Raw genomic sequence first — 26,073 nt, forward strand, 5'->3', positions numbered from 1 at the left:
AACTCGTCTACCTCTGCCTCCCAAGCGCTAGGATCAAAGGTGTGAGCCACCACGCCCAGCAAGATCAATTATTTCTAATAAACTGACTACCTCAATGATACAGAACTGTTAGATGATAAACATCATGGTGTTTCTCCCTTGATACTAGAGCAGCATCACATAAGCATTAAAACAGTTTTAGTGGTCTACAGATGCTTCAAGTAGTCTTGTGCTATCTGTGATAAAGAAGACAAAGGAAAATCTCTCAATTCTCTTTCAGATAAGGAATCAATTGGTTCTGAGTTGCTCCAGAAAGCAAAATGCCTGGAAGTCACAGAAGGAAAATCAGATCAATAAAAAAATAAAAATAAAAATAAAAAAAACTGATTTGGGAGAAGGGGCACTGAGCAGTGGGAGGGCACATTCCCTAGGCCCAAGCCCCCAGTTGATCCCCAGTACCATGTTAAATTTTTTAAAGCAATTACCTCTTTAATAAGTTACATTTTAAAAGTAATTACCTTGGTCAGGCATAGTACCACTCACCTTTAATCCTAGCATTCACAAGGCAAAGGCAAGTGGATCTCTGTGAGTTTAAGGCCAGTCTGGTCTACACAGCTAATTCCAGGTCAGCTGGGGCTACATAGTGACACCTTGTCAAAAAAAAAAAAAAAAAAAGTAATAACCTCCGGAATTTTAAAACTTACCATAGCATAGGAGAACAAAAAAACAGTATCGAGTGTACCAAGGAAAAGAGTGGCTTCCTCTGTGCTAGGGAACAAACGGTTGCTGGTCCAGACCTGCAGAGACACAGGACCAGTCACTCCTGCTGCTGGGACCCATTAGTACCTCACAGCTCCCACCCAACCCCTTCACAATCACCTGTGCCCACTGCACCCACTGCCATTCCCACAGAACCCTGGTGGTGAAAAGAACAAACCAGTGGATAAGAAAGCACATTGCACAAAAACGTAAGGGATGTGCCTGGGGTCAGATCCTATGTGAGAAGCCGCTGGCTTCTGAAAGAGCCACTTTTACTTCACATGCATTTGACTTTTTTTTTTTTTTTTTTTTTTTGGTCTTTTTGAGACAGGGTCTCCCTGTAGCTCCCGCTGTAGACCAGCTGTAGACCAGGCTGGCCTTGAACTCACAGACATCTACCTGCCTCTGCCTCCCATGTGCCGGGATTAAAGGCGTGTGCCACCACGCCTGGCACTTCACATGCATTTGAACCACTGAAATGCTAATGACTAAACTGAATCAATGAGAAAACTGGGAAATAAATACAAATGCAGACATTCTATCTTTTTTAAAAAATATTTTATTATTTTTATGTGTATGAGTTGCCTACATGTATGTATATGTGTGCCTATGTCATGCAGTGCCCACAGAGTTCAGAAGAGGGCGTCGGGTTTCCCTGGAACTGGAGCTACAGACCATTGTTAGCTGCCATATAGGTGTGGGACTAGAACCCTAATCCTCTGCAAGAGCAGTCAGTGCTCTTAACTGCTATGCTATCTCCCCAGCCCCTGACTATAATCTTTTTGTCTTACAGAATTAAATATCCAGTAAATTAGAAATGGTGTGCACCTGGATATAAAATCCAGGTATTTTATATACTCTAAAAACAACCCACATATCAGAGGCTGCTGGGAGCTGGGGAGCAGGAAGACTTGACTAACTTCCTAACCTATCAAACCTGGGATGGTCTTGGGGAATGACAACCCAGGTTCCTAAAAAACAAAGGCAGCTTGAGGCAGTGCAACCAGAAATTAACTACCTAAATCAAATCCCAGCTTCCTGGATACTGGGCAGACTACACATGACACCCCACACTGAGGGCTCAGTGTTACCAAACTACAACTGACGGAATCAACAAGAGAAACCAGAGGCGGGGGTGGGAGGGTGGAGGGGTGCCAGGGCCCAGCAGGTACAGGTACTTGCTGCCAAACTTGACCTGAGTTGGATTCCCAAGCCCCATGTGGCAGAAGGTTAGAACTGACTCCCACAATCAGGACCTCCAGATTCAGGCTATGGCAAGTGGGGATGTGGGTGGGATGCCTGGACACACACACACACACACACACACACACACACACATACAAAGAACTAAATAAAAAGTAACTGCCCACCTCTAGGTGGTTATCTTTCAACAATGCCAAGATAAACACATTTACCCAGTCAGTTAACAGTCTAAACTCAAGTGCAAGGTCTCCCTCTATCTCAGCATCTTTTAAAGTTCTTGCTAACTTAAATTTCAGAGAAACTGTGCACAGCCCTTCAGCCAGAATAGGAGCCCCATGAAGGCAGGCTCTCTTTTCATTTCAATCTCTGGGTTGTTAATTTTTTTTTTTTTTTAAATCTCTGTATCTAGAACACAGCTTAGGGAGACTATTGTTCCTAAGTAAATGACTGAATGACTTATTTACACTTGGGAAATATTTCTATCACAACAAATGGCTACCAACTTTGAATGAGTCCAAATAAAGGAATTAATATTTAAGAAATAAAACATGCCAAGGATATTAATAGCATATCTATTATTACATATAAGCAGAATTCAAGAAACATAGTCAAGATTAAGTGAAGAAATTTGTACACTGAGAAAGGGCCACTTGTCCCAAACAAGTGTTAAAAAAAAATTCACTTGGTTTATAGTGAATATGAAAAACAGGGATACTGGGGCTGGAGGGCTGGCTCAGTGGCTAAGAATGCTTGCTGCTCTTCCAGAGGACTCAAGTTCAATTTCCAGCACCCATGTTGGGCAACTAACAACCACCTGTAACTCCTGCTCCAGGAGATCCAATGCCCTCTTCTGGCCTCTGCAGGCACTCGCATACTAATTTGGCACACACAGATACATACACATAAGTAAAAAATTAAAAGAAATATTGAAAGAGAGAGAGAGAGAGAGAGAGAGAGAGAGAGAAACTGGAATATATATTCACTGACTTCAAGGTACAAACAACCTGGGGATCATGGCTCATACTTTTAATCCCAGCATTTGGGAGGCAGAGGCAAGCAGATTATCGTGAGTTCAAGGCCAGTGGTCTACATAGGGAGTTCTAGGCCAGTCATAGCTACATATTAAGACCCTGTCTCAAAATAGGAAAAAGAAAACTTTGAAAAAGTTGTAGTTTGCTGCACATGACAATTTGTGTTTTGTTTATTTGTTTGTTTGTTTGAGACAGGCTGGCCTAGAACTTGCTGTGTAAACCAAGCAGGCCTCAAACTTACAGAGGTATCTGCCAGACTGCCTCGGTCTCCCAAGGCATGCACTAACACACCCAACCTTTTTAAATTTTTTAAATTGTATGTATATGGGTATTTTGCTTACATGTAAAGTAAGTGCACCAGGTATGTGCAGTGCCCACAGAGGCCCAATGGCGTCTGACCCTCTGGAATTGGAGTTACAGATGGTTATTAGCTACCATATGGTTAGTGGAAACCCAATTCAGGTCTTCTGCAAAAGCAGCCACTGCTCTTAATCTCTAGCCCCCATGACACATATTTGGAATCCTACCACTCTGAGAGGCTGAGGCAAGAGTATTCTTCAGGTTTGTGGTCAGGCAATTATAGACTATGTCTCAAAAAAAATTGTTTTGTAAAGGGTTGGAGAGATGACTCAGCAGCTAAGAGCACATACCACTTTTCCAGAGGACCAGAGTTCAATTCCCAGCACCAACGTCAGGCAGCTCACAGCCACCTGTAACTCTAGTCCCCAGAGAGCCAACACTTCTAGCTCCCATGGGCACCTGCACTGACATATACACACTCACACAGAAACATACACACACATACACATGATTTAAAATAACTCTTAAAAAAAATAAAAAACTGAATATTCTCAGATAAAACCTTGACTAGACATATATTTTGTTCCTTAAACTAGTTGACTAAGCTATGACCTTAGAAATTTTAAGATTATCAGAGCTGGAGAGATGGCTCAGCAGTTAAATACTGGCTGTTCTTGCAGAAGACCCACGTTCGAATCCCAGCACCCACATGGCAGCTAACAACTGTCCGTAACTCCAGTTCCAGGGGATCTGACAGCCTCTTCTGTCTTCCATGGGCATCGCACGACACTGGTGCACTTACTTACATGCAGGCAATACACAAATACACATAAAATAAAAATATTTTTAAAAATGTAGTATTATGTACATATTATCTTTGTCTCACTTGTTCTAGTGTAACAAACCTACATATACCTCCATCACTTGCTTAGCCTTTTTCATCTTCCATTTTCATAACCTTCTAACATCTTTTACCTTTTCATTTTCTTTTTTAATAACCATGATATAATAACATTAATAAATAAATTTTCCATCTGTTGTCAAAATGTCCTTGGGCCTTTTAGCAACATATTCCATTCCAAAGGCCAAAAATGTCAAAAGTATTTGGGAGCTCTTATCTAATCCCTAAAAGATTTTAGGGTTACCTCTTCAGAGGGGGTAATGTCAGAGCAGCAAAAAGCCCCATAAATTTAACTGGTTCAGACTATAAAAAAACGTCTACTCTATCTTGGAGGACTCCATTTTCTAGTCTCACTGGTCAATTACCTGGTGATAGAACCACTCCTAGGAAGGCAGGTTAAGTTATGCTAAATAGATGGGCGGGATACCTGGTGCGTTAATGGGGTAGCAAATATATCCTGCCTGGAACTAGTGCAGACCTCCGCAGAACTTCTGGACCAGCCAGTCATGTAGGTCTCCGTAAGTCTGTCTGCTTTCCTGAACTCTTCAGGAAGGTGTTATTTCTCCTTTCTTCGTCAGGCCTTTCTTACTAAACATGCTTTCTTTAAGGCTTTGGGCTGCCCCTACCATCTTTTATTTCTTCACTTTTCTTTAAAGCTTCCTCCTCCCAGCCATGTGGCTGCAAGTCAGCCACGTGTCTAACCTCCAGCAGGCTCTAAACCTGCATTGCCTCATGATTTTCTTTACTTAATTCTTCCCACCCATTCACCTCCTCAAGGCAGCTGAACAGCTCGCCTACCCTGACGATTTTCTTTAAGGGTCTAATAAAATTATAAAAAGCTTCAAAAAAAATTAAAAATAAATAAATAGAGGACTAGAGAGATGGCTCAGCAGTTAGGAACACTTGTTGAGCAATCATGAGGACTGAAGGTCAGATCCCATCACCATGGAACAAGCCAGGCATCATCAGCCATCCAATGCATGCCTATAACCCCAGCTCTGAGGAGGTCAGAGACAAGAGGCTCACTGGGGCTTGTTGTCCTAGCCAAGAAATGCAAGCCCCAAATTCAGGGAAAGACCCTGCCCCAAAGGAATAAGTTGAGAGCAGCAGGAGAGGACACTTGGCATACCAGCACACACATGCACATACATCAGACACACACGCACACATAAATAAACTTTAAAAAAGAAATAGTATTTTATGTCATCCTGAAGAGAAAAGCAATATTTAGATAGAAAAGGTGAAAGACTTGATTTTTTTTTTTTTAAGTGAAATCTAAAAGGGAGAAATGGACACAGTAGCTGTAAAAACTCAGGGAAGCCTCGTCAGAGCTGTAGGATTTCAAAACAGTGAGAAATAAGCTGGTTGGCTGGTAAAATGGGCTGAATCTGAGCAGGCTTTGAAACTGACAACAGTATGGACCTTATGCCCTAGAACATGGTAGGCTGTTTCAAAGTCCTAAGCAGGTGAATGACACAAAAAAAGAACTTTGGGGGTGTGTTTTGGGGTGGACACAGACCCTTTCTTAACTGCACCCCAACACTTTGCTTACCTCTGCAGGCAGTTCAGCAGATGTATTAAAAGCAGTTGGGGTCCACTGCTTGGAGACACTGACTTTGACATTGCTAAATGTTTTTCTTGACGCATGGAGCAACGAGTAACTGAAAAACAGAAGACACACAACCACATGAGCAGAAAAAACAGCACGCGAGTGACCAGACATAGGCCTATTTGCTTTACTCAGTTCTGGAATTCTTTTTTTTAAGTCTTCTTTTTTTTCAGAGACAGCGTTTCCCTGCAGCCCCAGCTAGTCTGGAACTTGCTATGTAAACTAGGCTGGTCTTAAACTCACAGAGATCTGCCTCCCAAGTGCTGGGATTAAATGCGTGAGCCACCACGCCCGGCTCAACTCTGAAATTATTCTGAATTTTTAATTTATTATTTTTATTTTATGTGTATGAGTGTAGTGCCTGCATGTAAGTGCACCTGTGTCATGCAATGCCCATGGAGATGAGAAGTAGTAACTGGATCCCCTGGAACGGGAGTTACAGATGCTTGTTAGCCACTATGTGGGTGCTGGAATTTGAACCCAGGACCTCTGCAAGAGCAAACAGTGCTCTTAACCACTGACCCATCACTCTAGTCCCATTTTCTGGAATTCTTTGTGTAAAGCAAAGTACCATTTTATAAGATCTATTGATTAAGACAGTCTCTGATTTAAAAAAAAAAAAAAAGCTGTCATATAACTCCACTGTTGACTTGAACTTATCCCTGGAACTAGGTTCAATAGACCTCGCCCACCTTAAGGCAAGGTAAAAGATCTAGAGAGCATTTTGGGCTTTCAGCAACCACTGGACTCACAGCATTAGCCATTCAGTAGCTTTTTCCTCATATTCTTGTCTTTTCCTATACCTGCTCCCATCTCTTCCAAGTGAAGAGCCCCTAAACCCAGCAGCCAAAAATTATCAACTATTACATAACCAGAGAACCACCAGGCGTGGTGGTGCACACCTTTGATCCCAGCATTCAGGAGGCAGAGGCAGGTAGATTTTGGTGAGATCCAGGCCAGCCTGATCTTCACAGTGAGTTCCAGGCCAGCCTGGGCTGCAGAGAGATCCTGCATCAAAAAAATAAGTAATCGAGGTGTGGTGGCAGATGCCTTTAATCCCAGCACTTGGTAGGCAGAGACTGGTGGATCTCTGTGAATTCAAGGCCAGCCTGGTCTACACATTGAGTTCCAGGCCAGCTGGGGCTACAGGGAGACCCTGTCTCAAAAAAGACCAAAAAAATAAAAAATAAAAAAATAAAAGCCAGGCAAGGTACACGCCTTTAGTCCCAGCACTCAGGAAGCAGAGGCAGCAAATCTCTGTGAGTTTGAGGCCAGCCTGATCTCCATAGTGAATCCAGGTCAGCTGTGGCTAGAGGGAGACCCTGTCTCAAAAAGACCAAAAAATAAATAAGTAAATAAAATAAGTAAATAAATAGAGAACCATTTCCCTAATTTCTGTTTTAAGGGAAAAAAATATCACCCATTTGTTATGCCTTCAGTAAAGATTAATAGGGCTGATGAGATGGCTCAGCAGATAAAAGTACCTACTACCAAGCCTGATGACCCGAGTTCAGGTCCCCAGACTCACATGGTAGAAGGTGCAATTTGTCCTCTGACTTCCACTTGTATACAGTGACACACAGGCATTTCCCCGAACCCCAGCCAATATATAAATAAGATTAATAATAATATATGAGAAGAAATTTCAAGATACTTAAACAAACTTATAAAGAATACATGCCTGACGACAAATGGCCTAAAAAGATACTAAAAAGATCACTTAGAGCTACAGAATCATAAACATGGGCAAGTCCTTCAGCCATGTTGACTAAGTTAGGGGCTGCTGACCCTCAGGTCTCACAGGAGTGCCAGAATTCCTTCAACATCCCACACTATCTTTCCTATTCTAGGCTCTGTGCATCTTGTGTGCATCTCTTGGACAAACAAGTTCTCTGTTTACAAGTTCTTCATTTCAATAAGTAGTACTTGATATCGGATTGGGGTTTCTCAACCTCCACAATACTGACATTTTATGTCAGAGCTCTTGGTTCATGGGACTAGCCTATGCATGAGGGTACTGAGCAGCACCCCAGTCTCTGGGACCCGATACAAACAGCAACCCTCTACCATCAGGACAATCAAAATGTTACCAAACTGTCAATAGCCCCTGGAGAGCAAAGTGACCTTGAGAACTACTCTACAGAGCTATCAACAAAGTACAGTGGGGGTACCTGGAGTGGTGGTGGACATCTGTAATCCCAGCACTAGAGAGGAAGAGGCAGAAGGATGGCAATTTCAAAGACAGCCTAGAGTACACTATGAGTTCAAGACCAACCGGAGTTATACAGCAAGACCCTGTCTCAATAAAAACAAGGACTGAGAATGTAGTTAAGTGGTAAACCTAGAATCAAGTATAAGGCACTGGGTTCTATTCCCAAAGCTGTAAAATAAATAAAATTAAATAGTTGTGGTGGTTTGAATGAAAATGTCCCCCACAGGCTCCAAGTATTTGGACATTTTGTTCCCAGATGGTTGCGCTATTTTGGGAGGTCTTAGAAGGTATGGTTATCCTGGAGGAAGCACGTCACTGAGGGTGGGCTTAGAGAGTTCTTAAGCCTTGCTGGAACTCCAGATCTGCTTTTCTGTTTCCTGTGCCTGCTGGAAGATGTAAAGCTTAGCTTCTCTACTCCTCCTCCAGCCACCTCTGCCGCCATGGCTTCCCACCAAGATGGACTGTAATTCCCCTGGTACCGTAAACTCAAATAAACTTCCTTTTATAAGTGTTTTGGTTAGTGTTTCTATCACAGCAACAGAAAAGTGACTAATACAATGGTTGAGTGCAGGCTTATCACATACAAATACTATGGTTTGGCCCCCATCACCATCACAAATTAATTAAAATAAAGTTCAAAAGTTGAATTATGGTAATATAAAAGTATTTAGAGGAAAATTTTTTAGAGTAAAAGAGAGAGCAGAGAGTACAGAGGTGTAGCTCAGTGACAGAATATGTGCTTAGCATAACTGAGGCCCTGGATTCCATTCCCAGCATCAAATCCCAAACCAAATATAACAAAGTGCAAAAGAAAATTATTTCATTTCAGCCTGCGCCAATCAGTGCACTAGACACTCCAATGCTGTCTGTCTCCCAAAGGCAGAACGGAAGCACGTTCCAGCCAGGCACTACCTGAAGAAGGTCAGCAGGAACACAACCACGTGGTGATGGCTGAAGCGGGCAAGCAGAGTTCCTCGCTGAAAAACACGTGGCCAGGCCATGGTCTCCCCACCTCCCTCTCACACTGGCCTTAAAGTTTCCACAGTGAATGAAGGAGTCACATCATTTCTTTTTTCTGGAAAGATAAAAATACATTATTGACACTTTTCAAACAAAAGCCAGGCTTAGTGGCACATACCTATATTCCAAGCACTTAGGAGGCTAAAGCAGGGAGATTGAGAGTTACTTCAAGGTCATCCTTAGCTACATGCTGAGTTTGAGGCCAACCTGGGCTACAAGAGACCCTGTCTAAACACACACACACACACACACACACACACACACAAATGATAATTTAAATGATCGAGAATAATTTTGTAAAAGCTAAATTAGGTTTATGACCAGTCAAAAAATAACCAAACCTTCAGGTAAAATTATCTCATGGGCCAGTTGACACCAGAAAAATGAATTGATAATTATGTTTTTCAGTTCAAATGGGTAGAGTAGAAAGGAGCCTCCTAGCTGCAGGGACACACCTTTAATCCCAGAACTCCAGAGGCACAGGCAAGCAGGTCTCTGTGAGGCCAGTCTGGTTCACATAGTGAGTTCCAGGCCAGGTAAGGACACATACCAAGGCCCCGTCTTTATTTAAAAAACAAAATAAAAAACACTCCACTGACAAAATGTAAATAAACTTTCTCTCTATAATTCCAGGAGTTACAAAACCAAGAGCTATTACTTGATACTACTAAATTTACCTCCATCTCCAAAATTAAACGAGTGCAACAACCCAAAGTTCTAACTACTCTCTAGAAATTATAGATCTTGAACTAGAAATGTAGCTCTGTTGGTAAAGTACTTGCCCAGCATGCAGGAGGCCCTGGGCTTGATCTCTAGACCATATAAATCAGACATGGTGATGCATGCCTATAATGCCAGCACTGGGGAGGTAGAAACAGGATGAGAAACTCAAGGTCATCCTCAGCAACACAGTGAGTTCCAGTTCTCAAAAATAAATGAAGAAAAGGAAGTTAAACTCTTTTAATTGAACACATTCCACCTCAAAACACTGCAAGAAACTAAGATATAAAATCCAAATTGTGGGGTTTGAGAGATGGTTCAGTGGTTAAAAGCACTGAATGCTCTTGCAGGAGACGCAGGTTCAAATCCCAGCACCCACATGGCGGCTAACAACTGTCTGTAACTTCAGTTCCAGGGGATCAGGTGCCCTCTTCTGTCCTCTACAGGCACTGCACAACACAGATGCACTTACACACATGCAGACATACCACTCATACACATAAAATAAAAGTAAATTAAAAATAAATAAGATTCAAATTGTAATATAAGAAAAACTAGGGCCAGATGGCTCAGTGGGTTACGGCATTTAACCATGAACCTTGAAAACTTGAGTTCAATCCCAAGGACCCACAAAGTAGAAAACCAATTCCCGGGGCTGGAGAGATGGCTCAGCAGTTAAGAACGCTGACTGTTCTTGCAGAAGACCTGGGTTAGAATCCCAGCACCCACATGGCAGCTAACAACTGTCTGTAACTCCAGTTCTAGGGGATCCAACAGCCTCTTCTGTCCTCCGCGGACATTGCATGACACAGGTACCTTTACCTACATGCAGGGAATACACACATATACATAAAATAAAAATAATAAATAAAATATTAAAAAAGAAAAAAAAGAACCAATTCTCTTGGGCTGGAGAGATGGCTCAGCAGTTAAGAACACTGACTGCTCTTACAGAGTATCTGGGTTTGATTCCCAACACCCACATGGCAGCTAACAGCTATCCATAACTCCAATCCCAGGGGAATCTGACGCCTTCTTCCCACCTCACAGGTATTGCATGACACAGGTGCACTTACACCGTGCAGGCAATACACTCATATACATAAAATAAAAATAGCTGCTGGACATGGTGGTGCATGTCTTTAGTCCCAGCACTTGGGAGACTGAGGCAGGCAGATCTCTGTGATTTCGAGGCCAGCCTGGTCTCCATAGTGAATCCAGGCCACCTGTGGCTACAGGGAGACCCTGTCTCAAAAAGACCAAAAAAAAAATAATAATAAAATAAAAACAGAATATTTTTTAAAGAACCAATTCCCAGAAGCTGTCCTCTGACCTCCACACATGTACATACAGTGGCACATGTGTATCACCACTCCCCCAAATACACAGAAATGAACAAGTGCGATAAAAAAATAAATAAATACATTAACTCCAATAATTTATCAGGTAAAAATAATCCCAAAAAGGTACACTCCAGCCGGGCATGGTGGTGCACGCCTTTAATCCCAGCACTTGGGAGGCAGAGGCAGGCGGATCTCTGTGAGTTTGAGGCCAACCTGGTCTACATAGTGAGTTCCAGGACAGCTGGGGCTACAGGGAGACCCTGTCTCAAAAAGACCCAAAAAAAAAAAAAAGGTACACTCCAATGAATTGGGATTATACTGCTTGGAAATAGTTATGTAATTCAGAGCCATATGGTTTTACATACATATGTGTGTGTACACACACACGCACACGCGAGTCTTTAGATAATTACTGAGATATTTGAGATCATGTGGATTCAGTTTCTAAATAAAACACCTTGTCCTAAGCCAGGCGTGGTAGCACACACCTTGTAGTCCCAGCACTTGGGAGGCAGAGGCAGGCGGATCTCTGTGAGTTCAAGGCCAGCCTGGTCTACGTAGTGAGTTCCAGGACAGCTCAGGCTACAAGGGAGACCCTGTCTCAAAAAGACAAAAACAACAACAACAAAAAAAAAAAAAAAAACAAAAAACACCTTGTCCTAAGCTACAGAGATGGAGGAGAAAGGCCTTAATAAGTACAGTGGGAAAACAGTTTTAAACGTCACCTGCTATTGGCAGGCTGCCATTTGAAATAAATACTATTATGCCACTTGGTCCTATGTAATTAGAATAATTAAAAAGAACACTTGTGGGCATATATGCTGCACATCCCAGAGATGGATTCCAATTAGATGTGAACTAGGGGCCCTGGAATATGAGAGTGTCTTGTCAAGTCTGAATCATCTAGTACATCCTTTCTGAAGACTGCTTTTAATGCAAACTGGGAAGATGTCTAGCAATTTACAAGTTAGCCAGTACTGTTATAATTAATAAACCCAATTCTACCCTCCTATCCTCTTTTTTTTAATATTTTATTTATTTTTTTATTTTACATGTATGTGTGTATTGCCTGCATGTAGGTAAGTGCACCTGTGTTTTGCATTGCCCGAGGAGGACAGAAGAGGCTGTCGGATCCCCTGGGACTAGAGTTATGGACAGTTGTTAGCTGCCATGTGGGTGCTGGAATTCGAACCTGGGTCTTCTGCAAGAACAGCCAGTGTTCTTAACCACTGAGCCATCTCTCCAGCCCCTATCCTTCTCTTTTCTAAACAGAGTCTAGGTATCCTACCTAGGCTGGCCTTGGACTTTCTATGTAGTCAAGGATGACTTGATCTTCCTGCCTCCACCTCCCAAGAGTGCAGGCATTACAAGTATATGCCATCATACCCAGCTTAATAAAGTCAAAATTCTGATTTTATATCCATACTCAGATGCCAAGGAGCTCAGAAAGTAACTGTGACTAGTAATAATCTGATACATAGAAATTAAAAACACATGTGTAATCATCTTAATGTCAATTGCATTAAAAATGAAGTTTTCTGTATAAAACTCTGTATTTTAATAATGAAATGGAGATCTTTTTTAAAGGTTAAAACCTCATTTAATTTTATGTCTTATAGGGATTATACTGAGTACAATATTGTATAACTGTAAAAATTCAACCGTAAACCTAAAACTATACAGCCAATTTTGTAAGAGATACATCCTAGCTCAGACAATTGCTATTGAATATGTCAACGCTGATGTAATGAAATGCTTCTTCTAAGTATGTGGTTATTAAATAAATAATTTTTTAAAAAATTCTACGTTTTGAGAGGTTTGGTTTTGTTTTGGTCTTTTTGAAACAGGGTCTCCCTATAGCCCCAGCTGGCCTGGAACTCGCTATTTAGACCAGGCTGGCCTTGAACTCACAGAAATTTGCCTGCCTCTGCCTCCCAAGTGCTGGGACTACAGGCATGTGCCACCACGCCTGGCAAGTCTATGTGTTTTAAATCATAGTAGTTTGTCATTTAGTATTTTCCCAGTGATTACCAAACATATAACTATCATATAATAGTTGATATATAGAATCAGCTTCTTTTTATTGTTTATGTACTTATTACTATGAGTGTTGAAGGTTGTGAGCAACAAGTCACAGTACACCTGCGGAGGTCAGAGGACAACTTTCAGGAGTTGGTCTTCTACTTCCACCAAGGGTTCCTGGGACCAAACTCAGGTCATCTGGCTTACACAGCAAGCACATTCACCCACTGAGCTATCTTGCTAGTCCTAACTCTTCTTATATCTCTTTTTTGTTTTGTTTTGGTTTGGTTTTTGAGGGTTTTTTGAGACAGCACCTCCCTGTAGCCCCAGCTGGCCTGGAACTCCCTATGTAGGCCAGGCTGGCCTCAGTCTCACAGTGATCCACTTGCCTCTGCCTCCAAAGTGCTGAGATTAAAGGCATGTGCCACCATGCCTATTTCAATTTTTTAATTTACTTCACAAAATACAGCATGGACATCATATACAGCAAGTTCTGAAATAGGTTTACCTTGTGGAATGGCTCCATCAAGGGAATTAATAAGAGCATTACCTTATACACTTACCATTTTTTTGTGATGGGAAAACTTAAAGTCTACACTGTTACTGGCTACAATCACCATGATATACAACAGACCTCTTGAACTTATTCCTTCAACCTGAATGGACTTTTGTATCCTTTGAGCAATACTTTCACAGTTAACTTAAAAGGGAAAAAAAAAAAAAAAAAATCAAATAAGATCCCAGGCCCTTCAACCAAAGCCTTTAATCCAAGCCTTTAATCCCAGATTGTCCCAGATAGAGACAATCTCTGAGTTCAAGGCCACCCTAGGGCTGGAGAGATGGGTCAGCAGTTAAGAGCACTGGCTGTTCTTGCAGAGGATCCAAGTTTCGTTCCCAGCACCCACATAGCTGTTAACAACCATCCATACCTACTGTTTCAGGGGATTCAATGCCCATTTTCTGGCCTCCACAGGAATTGCACAACATGAATGCACTTACATACACTCAGGCAAAACACTCATACAACAACACATAAAAAATAAAAATAATGCCAAGTGTGGTGGTGCACACCTTAATCCCAGCACTCAGGAGGCAGAGGCAGGCGGATCTCTGTGAGTTCAGGGCCACCCTGGTCTACATAGCAAGTTCCAGGCCAGCTGGGGCTACAGGGAGACCCTGTCTCAGAAACATCAAAAATAAAATAAAAATAATAAATCAAGGCCAGCCTTCTCTACATAGCAAGTTCTAGGCCAGTCAGGGCTACATAGAGAGACCCTGTCTCCAAAAAAAAAAGATACTGGGTTGGGGAAATATAGCTCAGTGGAAGACAGCCTGCCTACATTTGCAGGCCCTGGGTTCAATCCCCAACACTGCATAAAAACACCATATAAAGCAAAACAAAAAACAGACCTTTGCTGTCAATCAGAACCAGAACCACTGAGCCCACGTTCTATTATTTTAAGGCCAGTTCACAATCACTAGTGTCATTTTTGTAATAAAGCTTTTTTTTCCTACCACTAAAAATGGTACTTTAGGGGCCAGCAAGATGGCTCAGCAGGAGGGACTCTTGCTGAGCAAGCCTGGTGACCTGAAATCTATCCACAGTACCTACATAAAGGTAGAAGGAAAGAACTGACTCCACAAAAATTGTGTTTTGGCCTCCAAACATGTACCATGGCACATGGGCACACATGCACACTAATAAAACGGTACCTTGCAGAACAGAACATAATACTGCACTATTTATGTGGATAAAAGATGATATCACACATACACATACATCGAGGTAGATGTCATCTATACAGCGTGCTGCTTTGAGATATAACATTTCTCTAAATTGTTACATTGTTATTCCTAAAATTCTTTCTTTTTTAATAATATTTTATGTATTATTTTTATTTTATGTATGAGTGTATTGCCTGCATGAATGTGAGTGCACCCATGTTGTGCAATGCCACAGAGGTCAGACGAGAGCTTCGGATTCCCCTGGAACTGGAGTTAAGGACGGTTCATAGCCACCATGTGAGTGCTAGGAATCGAACTCAGGTCCTCTGCAAGAGCAGTCAGTGCTCTTAACTGCTGAACCATATCTCCAGCCCCTACTTTCTCTTTTAAAAAACAAAACAAAACAAAACACAATCTCACTCTGTAGCCCAGCCTGGCCTGAAATGAAGCACTCCTCCTGCTTCAGCCTCCTGAGTGCTGGGATTAAAAGTGTAAGTCATGGGGGCTGGAAAGATGGCTCAGTGGTTAAGAGCACTGACTGCTCTTGCAGAAGACCCGGGTTCAATTCCCAGCAACCACATGGCAGCTACAAACCATCCTTAACTCCAGTTCCAGGGGAATCTGATGCCCTCTTCTGGCCTCTGTGAGCATTGCACGACATGGGTGCACTCACATACATGCAGGCATGTATGTATATGCACTCATACACATAATTTTTTTTCTTTTTTTTTTTTTGGCATTTTTGAGGCGGGGTCTTCCTGTAGCCCCAGCTGGCCTGGAACTCACTATGTAGACCAGGCTGGCCTTGAACTCACAGAGATCCACCTGCCTCTGCCTCCCAAGTGCTGAGACTAAAGGCATGTGCCACCACACCCAGAGCATCAGGAACACTAGTCTACGGCATAGTGGAAAAGCGAAGCTGATTAAAGAAACACTATACAAGAGTGCCCACTACCCAGTGGGCCATCTTCCCATACCACCCAGCTCACCATCTCACCAAGCTCTCCAGAAACCCAGCTAGAAAGCTAATTCCATGTCCTTATCGATACCTGGCTGTCCCAAGCCTCTGAAGAAGCAACCCTTCCTCTCACAGCCTACCTGCTTCCAAATACAAGGGTCCTAGCCCACCCTGTCTCCACAGCAGCTTTCAGACTGGTTCCTCCCCCAGTGATCCCAGCTCCTCTGAGACTCATGCTGCCTCCTCCTGGCCACCACCCACTGATCTCCAGCATTGGCCCATGGTGAACGGCTCCTGTTCCCTTCACTTGCTGAGAAATCCAGTAGCCAGGTAGAAGAGCCACCCCTCCATCAGTCCTAGGTTCCCTTCACCCACCCCTTCCCTCTGTCCCCAAGAAGTCCAACTTCATGGGTGCTTGAACCCAGGCCTGTCACCAACTGCATTCTAAGCATCCTGCTTCCCTGCCTTCCAGATTGCCTTTTTAATACTTCAAGCTCCAACACTTGTCTTACCAAACAGGCTCCCCAAACGGCAACCTCAGCTCTCCCAACTACTCACCATGCTCTCCTTATCCACGCTGTCCTCCTTACCAACTCAGGGCATTTGTCATCTCCCCCCCGACCCCCCCACCCCGAGGGCTTTTTCTGTTCCAGGCCTGACCTTCCTTCCCTGCACTCTCACAGCTGAGTTCTGCCAGACAAAAATCACAAGCAGGCTTACTTCAGATTCAAACCACAAACCTCAAAGGGCATGCAACACTGCCCAGCAAGCCTCCTACACTTCCGTAACAATTCTGCCTTCTCAACCCCTGAGCCAGCACTTCCTCACTCCCCTTTTTAAAAGGTCCAGTATCTTTTTCTGCTCTGAGTCCCACGGCTTTATGCTAATAACTTCCAGGTTTCTGATGGAAACTCTGACGTGCACACACACACACACCCCGCCCCAGCCCAGGGTTCCACCTGACGGCCTGATACCCACTACAGGTCTCCAACAGAATTCTTCATTTCTTCCTCTCAATCTATCCCTCCCCTGGAATTCCCCACCTCAGATTCCTGCTAAGGACAAGGTAACCAGGATTTAATCTTCATTTCCCCTTTCTCCAAGCTTCCACATCTAGCCCTTACCAGGTACAGTCCTTTTCACCTCCAAAAATACATGCCAATTCATTCCCCTCCATCTCCCCACTGCCTACTGCAACAACCTCTACCAGGGTTTTAACCCTTACCACCCACAAATGACTCTCTCACAGAGCTAAACTATATCTTACAACACAAGTCAAACCAGCAGGCGTGGTGGCACACACCTGGAAACAAAGCACTTAGGAGGCTGAGGCAGGAAGATGGTGGTGAGTTCAAGTTCAGCTTGGCTACAGAGCAAGACCTTGTCTCCAAAACATATTATCAAGGGCCAGGCATGGTGGCGCACACCTGCAGTCCCAGCACTCAGGAGGCAGAGATCTGCCCGAGTTCAAAGCTAGCCTGGTCTACATAGTGAGTTCAGGCCAGCTGGGGCTACAGGGAGACTCTGCCTCAAAAAGACAAAATTTTTTAAAAAATTAAAAAACAAAAAAACCCCACAACATACATCAGGGCTTGTGATGCAGCTCAGGAGAAGAGAGCTTAACTAGTACATGCAGAGCCACAGGTTCATTCTCAGACACACACACACACACACACACACACACACACACACACACACAATCGAGTGATTGATAGATGAATGATAGATAGATAGACCTTCTTACAACCTTTAGTTGGTTTTCCAAGTGACAGATGAAAGCAAACGCTTTGTATGGCCTTCCCAGCCTGTCTATCCGAGTCCCCTACAGGAAATAAGGATGACTAAGGGGTAAGAAACAAAGAGCTAATACCTGGGACTGCTGGAAAGAGGCTCTGGATAAGAGATGTGCCAGAGTAGATGACTGAGCTAGCGATGAGGCTGTTTTATTTTATTTTCCAACTGGTAATATGAGTAAGGTAGATGTGTTAGCTTTTCCATCATTGTGAACAAAATATCTGACACAAACACTCGATACAAAATATCAGCTTAGTTTCAGCAGTTTTGGTCCATACATGGCTGACTGACTCTAGGTCTGTGGCAAGGCAGAGCATCCTGAGGTAAGGGCATAGCAGAGAAAAGCTTCTGACCTCAAGGCAGCCAAGGAAGCAAAGGGCGCCACAAGAAGTTGCCAAGGACAGGCCTCAGTGACCTACTTTCTCCAACCAGACCCCACCCTCTAAGCTTATTCATTATAAACTCATCAAGTGATGAAGTTAACATTCTCATGATCCAATCGCCACTCAACAATACCACCACCCAGTGATCAACAGAAGAGCTTCAGGGAACACACCTCAAATCCAAATCACAGCGGCAAAACAGTAAAAGATACAAAAGGGTACAGTGAAGCCTTCCTCCTTGGCCTCTAGTCACCGTCTGACCTTTTCCATCCTTACAGACTCTGCATCTCTGCATTTACCTCAGGCAAACCCCCTTCACACACACACACACACACACACACACACACACAAGCACACCTCCAAGCACACGACACACACAATTCTGCACCTGTTCTTCCATCTAGCTGCAGCCTTCTAAGCACGTGCAGTCTCTCCTGTAACATGAACAAATCTCTATACATTTTATCAGTCCCCCACTTTGAAGATGAGTAGTTTCCAGTCCTCTGCCAGGCCACAATCTGCTCTTTGCTCACCTACCTCCCCTCCTCCGTCTCCTATACCTACCTGAATCCCCAACCCCTGAACCCACCAAGCCATCTCCTTCCTTGGGCCTTTGTACTTTTTTCTCTTGGTTCTTTGCAATGGCTGCTCCTCCCTTTTTTGGCTCATTACTCAAATATCACCTCAAGTGGCCTGCCCTGACCATTCAATCAAAAATAATCCCCCTTGGTGTCACGTGTAGTGGTGCATATCTTTAATCCTAGCATGTCTGTGAGTTTGAGGCCTCATCTATATAGTATCAGCCAGAGCTACACAGTGAGTCCCTGTCTAAAAGAAAAGATCCTGGGGCTGGAGAGATGGCTCAGCAGTTAAGAGAATTGGCTGTTCTTGCAGAGGACCCAGGTTCGATTTCCAGCACCCACATGGAACTAACACTTTGTAACTCCAGTTCCAGGGGATCTGACACCCTCTCTGACTCCATGGGCATTGCACAACACGGGTGCACTAATACGTTCAGGCAAGACATACATAAAATAAAATAAATTAAAAAAAAATTTAAGTTCTCCTTTACAGGATACAGTGGCTACTGTCCCAGCTATAAGGAAAATACAGGTACAAGGACTGCGTGAGCACATAGGGGTTCAAGGTTAGCCTGAGTATCATAGTAAGACTTCATCTCAAAAAATTAAATAGGGTTAGTTGTATTCAAAATGAGTTTTTCTGTATGAAACTATATTTTAATAATGAAATGGAGATCTTTTTTAAAGGTTAAAGCCTCATTCAATTTTATGTCTTATAGGGTTTATACTGAGTACAATATTGTATAACTGTATTAATTCAACTGTAAACCTAAACATTTACAGTCAATTTTGAAAGAGATGTATCTTAGCTCTGGAAATTGTTATTGAATATGTCAATGCTGTTGTAATGAAATGCTTCTTCTAATTATGTGGTTATTAAATAAATTGAAAAAAGATAAACCCTTTCCTTCTCAAAAAAAAAAAAAATTAAATTAAATAGGCTAGGCACAGAGACAGGCACCTATAATCCTAGCTACTCAAAACCAATACAGAAAAGTGCTAGTTCAAGGCCTGCCTGGACTGCAGAGTAAGTTCAATGACAGCCTGAACAACTTAGCAAAATCATGTCTTAAAAATAAAACAGTATAGTCAGGCAAGGTGGCACTTGGGAAGCAGAGGCAGAAGAACCACTGTGAGATCAATGCCAGCCTGGGATGGTCTTACACAGTGAGCTCCAGTCCAGCTAAGGCTACATAGTGAGACCCTGCCCCATAAAAGTAGCATGGTGGCACACACCTTTAATCCCAGCACTTGGGAGGCAAGGCAGGTGGATCTCGTAAGTTTGAGGCCAGCCTGGTCTACATAGCAAGTTCCAGGCCAGCTGGGGAAAAACCTTTTCCAAAAAAGAAAAAAAAAAAAAAAAAAAAGAAAAAGTAATCAATTAAATAAAATGGAGCTAGGGATATAGCTCAGCGGTAGAGCACTTGCCTGACATATACATGCAAGGCCCTGTGTTCAAGCCCCAATATCAATTGATCAATCAATAGTTTCTATTCCCATTTCTGTTTCTTTCCTTCAGAGCATTCCTCCCAATACAATCATCTGGTTTAACTGTTTACACGTTTATTGCTTATCTATAAGCTTCATAAAAAACAGTGGCTTTCTGTCCTAAGTTCACAGCTCTATCTCCAGGACCTCTCAGAGAACACAGATGGTTTAATACTTTGAGAATGATTTCCTTGACTGAATGCCTACAAGGCTCCAGCATCTGCTACATACTTTGTATACATTATCATATTCAGTTCTCCAGGTGTTTTTCAGATGAGAAACAGATATCGGAAAGTAGCCTCTAGAGAGATGGAATACATATTCAAATCCAGACCTAAGTAGATTCCACATTATACTGTATAAAGAGCAAACAGCCCAGGCTGAGGAAAACACAATAATTAGAATTATCACAGCTTAAACTCACAGGTATCCACCTAGACTGGGAAAAAGCCTAGCTATAAACAAGTGTGGCCCCTTACACTCTCAGATATACAGGAAACGCAATTATCTCACTCTCAAGAATCCAGTGTTTTGGGGCTGGAGAGATGGCTCAGCAGTTAAAAGCACTGGCTGCTCTTGTAAAGGACCCAGGTTCAGTTCCCAGCACCCACACAGTGTCTAACACTCGTCTGCAACTCCAGGTCCAGGGGATCTGATGCCCTCTCCTGGCTTCCACAGTCTTTATACACATGGTACACTTACATATATGCAGGCAATATACTCATACACATAAATTTTTTTTAAAACACATAATTTTTTTAATTTTATTTATTTTTATTTTATGTGTATGTATGTATTGCCTGCATGTAGGTAAGTGCACCCATGTCATACAATGCCCGCAGAGGTCAGAAGAGGCTGTCGGATCCCCTGGGACTGGAGTTATGGACAGTTGTTAGCTGCCATGTGGGTGCTGGGATTCGAACATGGGTCTTCTGCAAGAACAATCAGTTTTCTTAACCGCTGAGCCATCTCTCCAGTCCCTATACATGTAAATTTTAAAAAGAATTCTTAGCCGAGAGTGGTGGCACATGCCTGTAGTCCTAGCACTTGGGAGGCAGAGGCAGACGGATCTCTGTGAGTTCAAAGCCAGCCTAGTCTACATAGTGAGTTCCAGGACAGCTGGGGCTACAGGAAGACTCTGTCTCAAAAAGACCGAAAAAAAATAATAATAATAATTCTTTTTTACTTATGCCAAGTAAAAAGATTGTGTGTACTCGGCATGTAAGAAGATGGAAAAGCATTAAATAAAGAGTTGAGTTCACCATTACTGTACATGCTGCAATTTAGCATGCCAATGCTCAGAACTTACACAAGTATCTTGGATCAAGTCATCTAATTTGAAGCTATTTACCAATACCACGTACATCCTTTCCCTTTTCAAAACTCAAGCTTCCTCAGGTGTAGTGTAGGCAGCATGCTCCTACAATCCCAGCACTATGATGGCTGGAACAGAAAGACTGAAAGTTTGAGGCCAGCCTGGACAACATTGCTAGACCCTAGCAAATAAAAAAAAAAGCAGGGGGAGGTTGGGGAACACCACTGGGGATGTGACTCAGTTGGCCGAATGTTAGACTAGCACACATGAAAACCTGGCATGGTAGTGCACACTTTGTAACCCTAGCACTTCAGAGACAGGAAGATCAGAAATTCAAGATAATCTTCAGTTAACCAGGGAGATGGAGGCCAGCCTGGACTACATGAGACCCTGTTAAACACACACACAATCAAATCTTGTCATTTTTCTCTCTTCTTAAAGCTACCTCATTACCATAGATGTTAAGTATCTAGTTATCTGTTTAAGGATTCATAAAACCACATCCTTATTCCACAGTTGCTAAAAATCACAGTTTCCCTGTTTTTCTATTTTTGAACATGTTTCAAAGACAACTAGTCTTCAAGATAAAATCTTGGGGCTGGTAATATAGCTTAATGGTAAAGTGCCGGAGGCTCTCTGTTCAATACCCAGCACCAAACGGTGAAAAAAAGTTTAAAATCTCTCCTCCCTCTTCCAGATGAAGCACTTATAGTTATGTTAATGTCATTATTAGTGATGAACAGGCACGGACTCAGAACCTTAAACAATGAGCAGAGCACTTGCTGCTGAAAGTCAACTATAGTACACTAACGTGACTTTTATAAAAAGTATTATTTCTAATGGCAAAAATAAAGCCGGCTCTGGGCCCCCAAAGGCATTAAAGTTCAAGTTGGAATCCAAGACTCTCTATTTGGTTAAATTCTTTGCAGCTCAATTTCTTCACTTAAGGATTAAATGAAATAATGTATGGGGTTTTTTTGGGGGGGGGCAGAGCCTGCTATACAAGGAACATCTAACGAATGAGGAAGAAATAATTCAGCCTTCAAAAGCAACTCCTCTATAAACATAAACGAGGTAGGTATGAAACAGGGGGCAAAGTAACTAGCAATTACGAGTCTGATTTTGCTCGTTCTGGCAACTCTGCCTCCTTCAAACATTTCGGTAAATTATCATGGCATCACCTAAGATCTCAACTTTTGGCAAACATTAAACCGTAAGTGGACACAGTCCCATTATCCCTGTTAAAGAATAAACTGGCCACTCTGCAAATCAGAACAGGGCAAGAATGACCAATAAGTAACAGAGCCAAATTCCTCGACTGAGATCCTGGTAGCGACCAGAAAACAAAAAACATAGTTACTCCACTAAGACCGTTCCCTCTCTGCCCTCTGCGCATCCTACCCAAAGCTTTCCACCATACCTGAAAAGCAGCCCTCCTCGTGGCCTAAACCCCAACCCTACTGGGTTTTCTTTTCCTTCACGCTCCCACGCTCAAAGGCCAGCAGGCGGGTAGACTGAGGGGGACAAAAGCAAAGCCCCAGCGGTCGCGTGGGCAGCGATCGGGCCGCTTCCCTCTCCGTGTCGTCCTCCCTGCGCGGTACTCCATCCCCAGGACCCCCCAGCAGCCACCAGCCCGAACAGCGCCGCCACACCCACCAGCTGCCCGCTCCTCCAGCCCCCGAAACCCCGCGCCCACCCAGGCCCCGCCGAAGTCCCACACACCCGCGATGCACCCACCTGAGATCCCGCGCTCCGGCCCTCCGTGCGGCTCCCTCGCCAGCTCCGCGGTGCTCCGCAGCCAGCCGCCCTACACCGCCACCTCACCCTGGGTTCTGTGGCCAGGGCTTCCGGGCGTTCACGTGACCGAGAGGCCTGGGGCATGCCGGGAGTTGTAGTCCTTCGGCGCTGTCTCACCTGCGAGCTCCGGGACAAGGTTTGGCACCCCCCCCCCGCCCCCGGGGATCCCCTGGGAACTGGGATCTTGGCGACAGGGACAATAGCCAGGAATGCTAGCTGGAAAAGGCAGTGAGAAAGAGAGATAATTTGGGGAGAACCTGGTAGGCTGAACATTTTTTCAAAAATACCCTCTACTCTGCTTTTAGGTTTTTGCTTAAATTCATTAAATGCAGTTGTCCATATAGGTAGGGCCATTCATCAATCAGTTTAATTCAGAGCCCTGCACCCGCTTGCCAGCTCCACTCAAATAAATCATGCCTGTTATGAGCCCACAGAAATTAAAGATGAGCAACACCTTTCTCTGAGCAAAGTGCAGTGCCCTCCAGGACTGTCTTTCAACTGTTGGGGAAATAAATCTGTAAAGAAATCTCTCTCAGTGCTGGAGAGCTGGTTAATAGCACCAACTACTACAGAGGACCCGGGTTCGATTCTCAGCACCCAGATGGTGGCTAACAACCGTCCGGAGCCTTCTTCTTACCTCCACGAGCATTTCACGACACTGGTGCTGAATGCAATACACTCACACACATAAAATTAAGATAATAAATTAAAAAAATTTTTTTGGTCTTTTTGAGACAGAGTCTCCCTGTAGCCCCAGCTGACCTGGAACTTGCTATGTAGACCAGGCTGGCCTGGAACTCACAGCGATCCACCTGCCTCTGCCTCCCAAGTGCTGGGATTAAAAGGTGTGCCACCACACCCGGCTGATAATAAAATTTTAAAAAAGAAAAATTTCTCATTTGGTATGGTGGCTCAGGCCTGTAATCTCAGCATTAGAGAGAAAGAGACAGGAGGATTGCCTGGAGTTCGAGGCCAGTTTGAGCTACACTGAAAATTCCAAGCCAGGGGCTGGAAAGATGGTTCAGTGGTTAAGAACACTGACTGTTCTTGCAGAAGATCCGGGTTCGAATCCCTGTACCCACATGGCAGCTAACAACTGTCCAGTGGCAGCTAACAACTCCAGTTCCAGGGGATCTGACAGCCTCTTACCTACATGCAGGCAATACACTCATACACATAAAATAAATAAATGAAATATTTTTTAAAAAAAGAAAATTCCAAGCCAATAAAAGTTACCTAGTGAGAAACCCTGCCTCAAAATACATAAATAAATAAATAAAGCCAGGTATAGTGGCACACATCTGTAATCCCAGCATTGAGAAAACAAAGTCTGGATTGTTAAAGTTCTAGGCTAGCCAAAGCTACATAGCAAGACCCTATTTCAAAGAAACAAAAAAAATATTTCTATATCTAGAATCTACAGCTATAGCTTAGTGGTAAAGCACTTGACTAGCCTCAAGGCCTTGGGTTCCATCTTAAGAAAAAAATTATATAATATATAAAAATTAATATATAACATGTTATAAAATTATATATAATGTATATGTGTGTGTTTTAACCCAGAAAACTTTTCCACAAAGGTAGTAGAGAATGTAAGCAGTTTTATTGTCAAAACATTGAACTCCAATGGGATTCACATCATAGGCAATTGCTAAGGTTATTAAGAATCACCTTCTTACATGGTCCATTATAAATGGGCTCTCAATATCAACCATCTTCACCTATTTAAGATGAGAATGAGAAATGTGAAATAAGAGCCAAAGTAAATCATCCACATGTGCCTTATATTTGTATTAGGAAGGCTGAGACTGGAGGATTTCAAGTTCCAGGCCAGCCTGAGCTACATGAAACCATGACTTAAAACACAAGGGGCTAGAGAGATGGCTCAGCGGTTAAGAGCACTGACTGCTCTTGCAGAGGACCCGGGTTTGATTCCCAGCACCCACATGATGGCTACGAATCGTCCTTAACTCCCGTTCCAGGGGAATCTGAAGCCTTCTTCTGACCTCTGCAGCATTGTAAGACATGGGTGCCCTCACATACATGCAGGCAATACATTCATACACATAAAATAAAAATTATAAAAAAAATTTTTTTATGTGGACTCTCACCTGGCGTGGTGGCGCATTCCTTTAGTTCCAGTACTCGGGAGGCAGAGGCAGGCAGATCTCTGTGAATTCAAGGCCAGCCTGGTCTCCATAGTGAATACAGACCAGCTGTGGCTACAGGGAGACCCTTTCTGAAAAAAACCAAAAAAAAAAAAAAAGTGGCCTCTCAAGCTCACATCTGTCTACACTTGGGTGTGTCTTATCTTTTTCCCTGAGTAACTCTCTATTTACCCTCCTGCTTAAAAGTATGCTAAAGCTCTTTTACAAATAAACTCCAATTCTGCTTTAAAAGAAGACGAAAAAAAATGTTAAAAATTATTTCTGGCATAGTAGCACACCTACAATCCCAAAATTTAGGAGGCTGAGGCAAGAGGAATGAGGAGGGTTTGAGGCCAGCCTGGGCTACATAGCAAGAATCAGACTAGCCAGGATTACAAAACAGCACCTCACCCCTCCTCCTCCAAAAGACTGAATAGTGGAAAAATAAGTAATGTGAAATATGTATCCACATCTGTATATCTGTGTGTATATATGTGTATACATGTGTGAACATATATGAGTATATACATATATATAATCTCAAGTAGCTAACATCTGTCACCACTACTCAGGTCAAGAATGCCTTCCTGGGGCTGGAGAGATAGCTCAACAGTTAAAAGCATGTACTGCTCTTATAAAGGATCCTACTCACAACCACAGTAACTCCAGCTCCAGGAGATCCAATGCTCTTGCTTCTGTGGGCACCTGTACTCACATACACATATCCACACACATACACATAATTAAAAATAATATATATATAATTTTTTTTTGCAGGGCGTGGTG

The 26,073-nt window shown here is 43.1% G+C and overlaps 1 protein-coding gene across 1 annotated transcript in view; it reads right to left on the reverse strand.

The window, feature by feature from the left end:
- Slc37a3 (solute carrier family 37 member 3) overlaps positions 1-23,194 on the reverse strand; it is a 48,976-nt gene extending 25,782 nt beyond the window's left edge. The window contains exons 1-4 of the mRNA XM_008823504.3: positions 23,081-23,194; positions 8,907-9,069; positions 5,726-5,834; positions 684-776 (exon numbers count right to left, since the gene is read on the reverse strand). Of these exons, the coding sequence (XP_008821726.1) occupies positions 684-776; positions 5,726-5,834; positions 8,907-8,995 (291 nt within the window). The 5' untranslated portion in view covers positions 8,996-9,069; positions 23,081-23,194. The remainder of the gene's footprint in view (positions 1-683; positions 777-5,725; positions 5,835-8,906; positions 9,070-23,080) is intronic.
- Positions 23,195-26,073: the final 2,879 nt, after the last annotated feature.

The sequence above is a fragment of the Nannospalax galili genome, unplaced genomic scaffold, assembly GCF_000622305.1.
Source record: "Nannospalax galili isolate Female #2095 unplaced genomic scaffold, S.galili_v1.0 scaffold307, whole genome shotgun sequence".
In the NCBI taxonomy this organism is placed as follows: Eukaryota; Metazoa; Chordata; class Mammalia; order Rodentia; family Spalacidae; genus Nannospalax; species Nannospalax galili.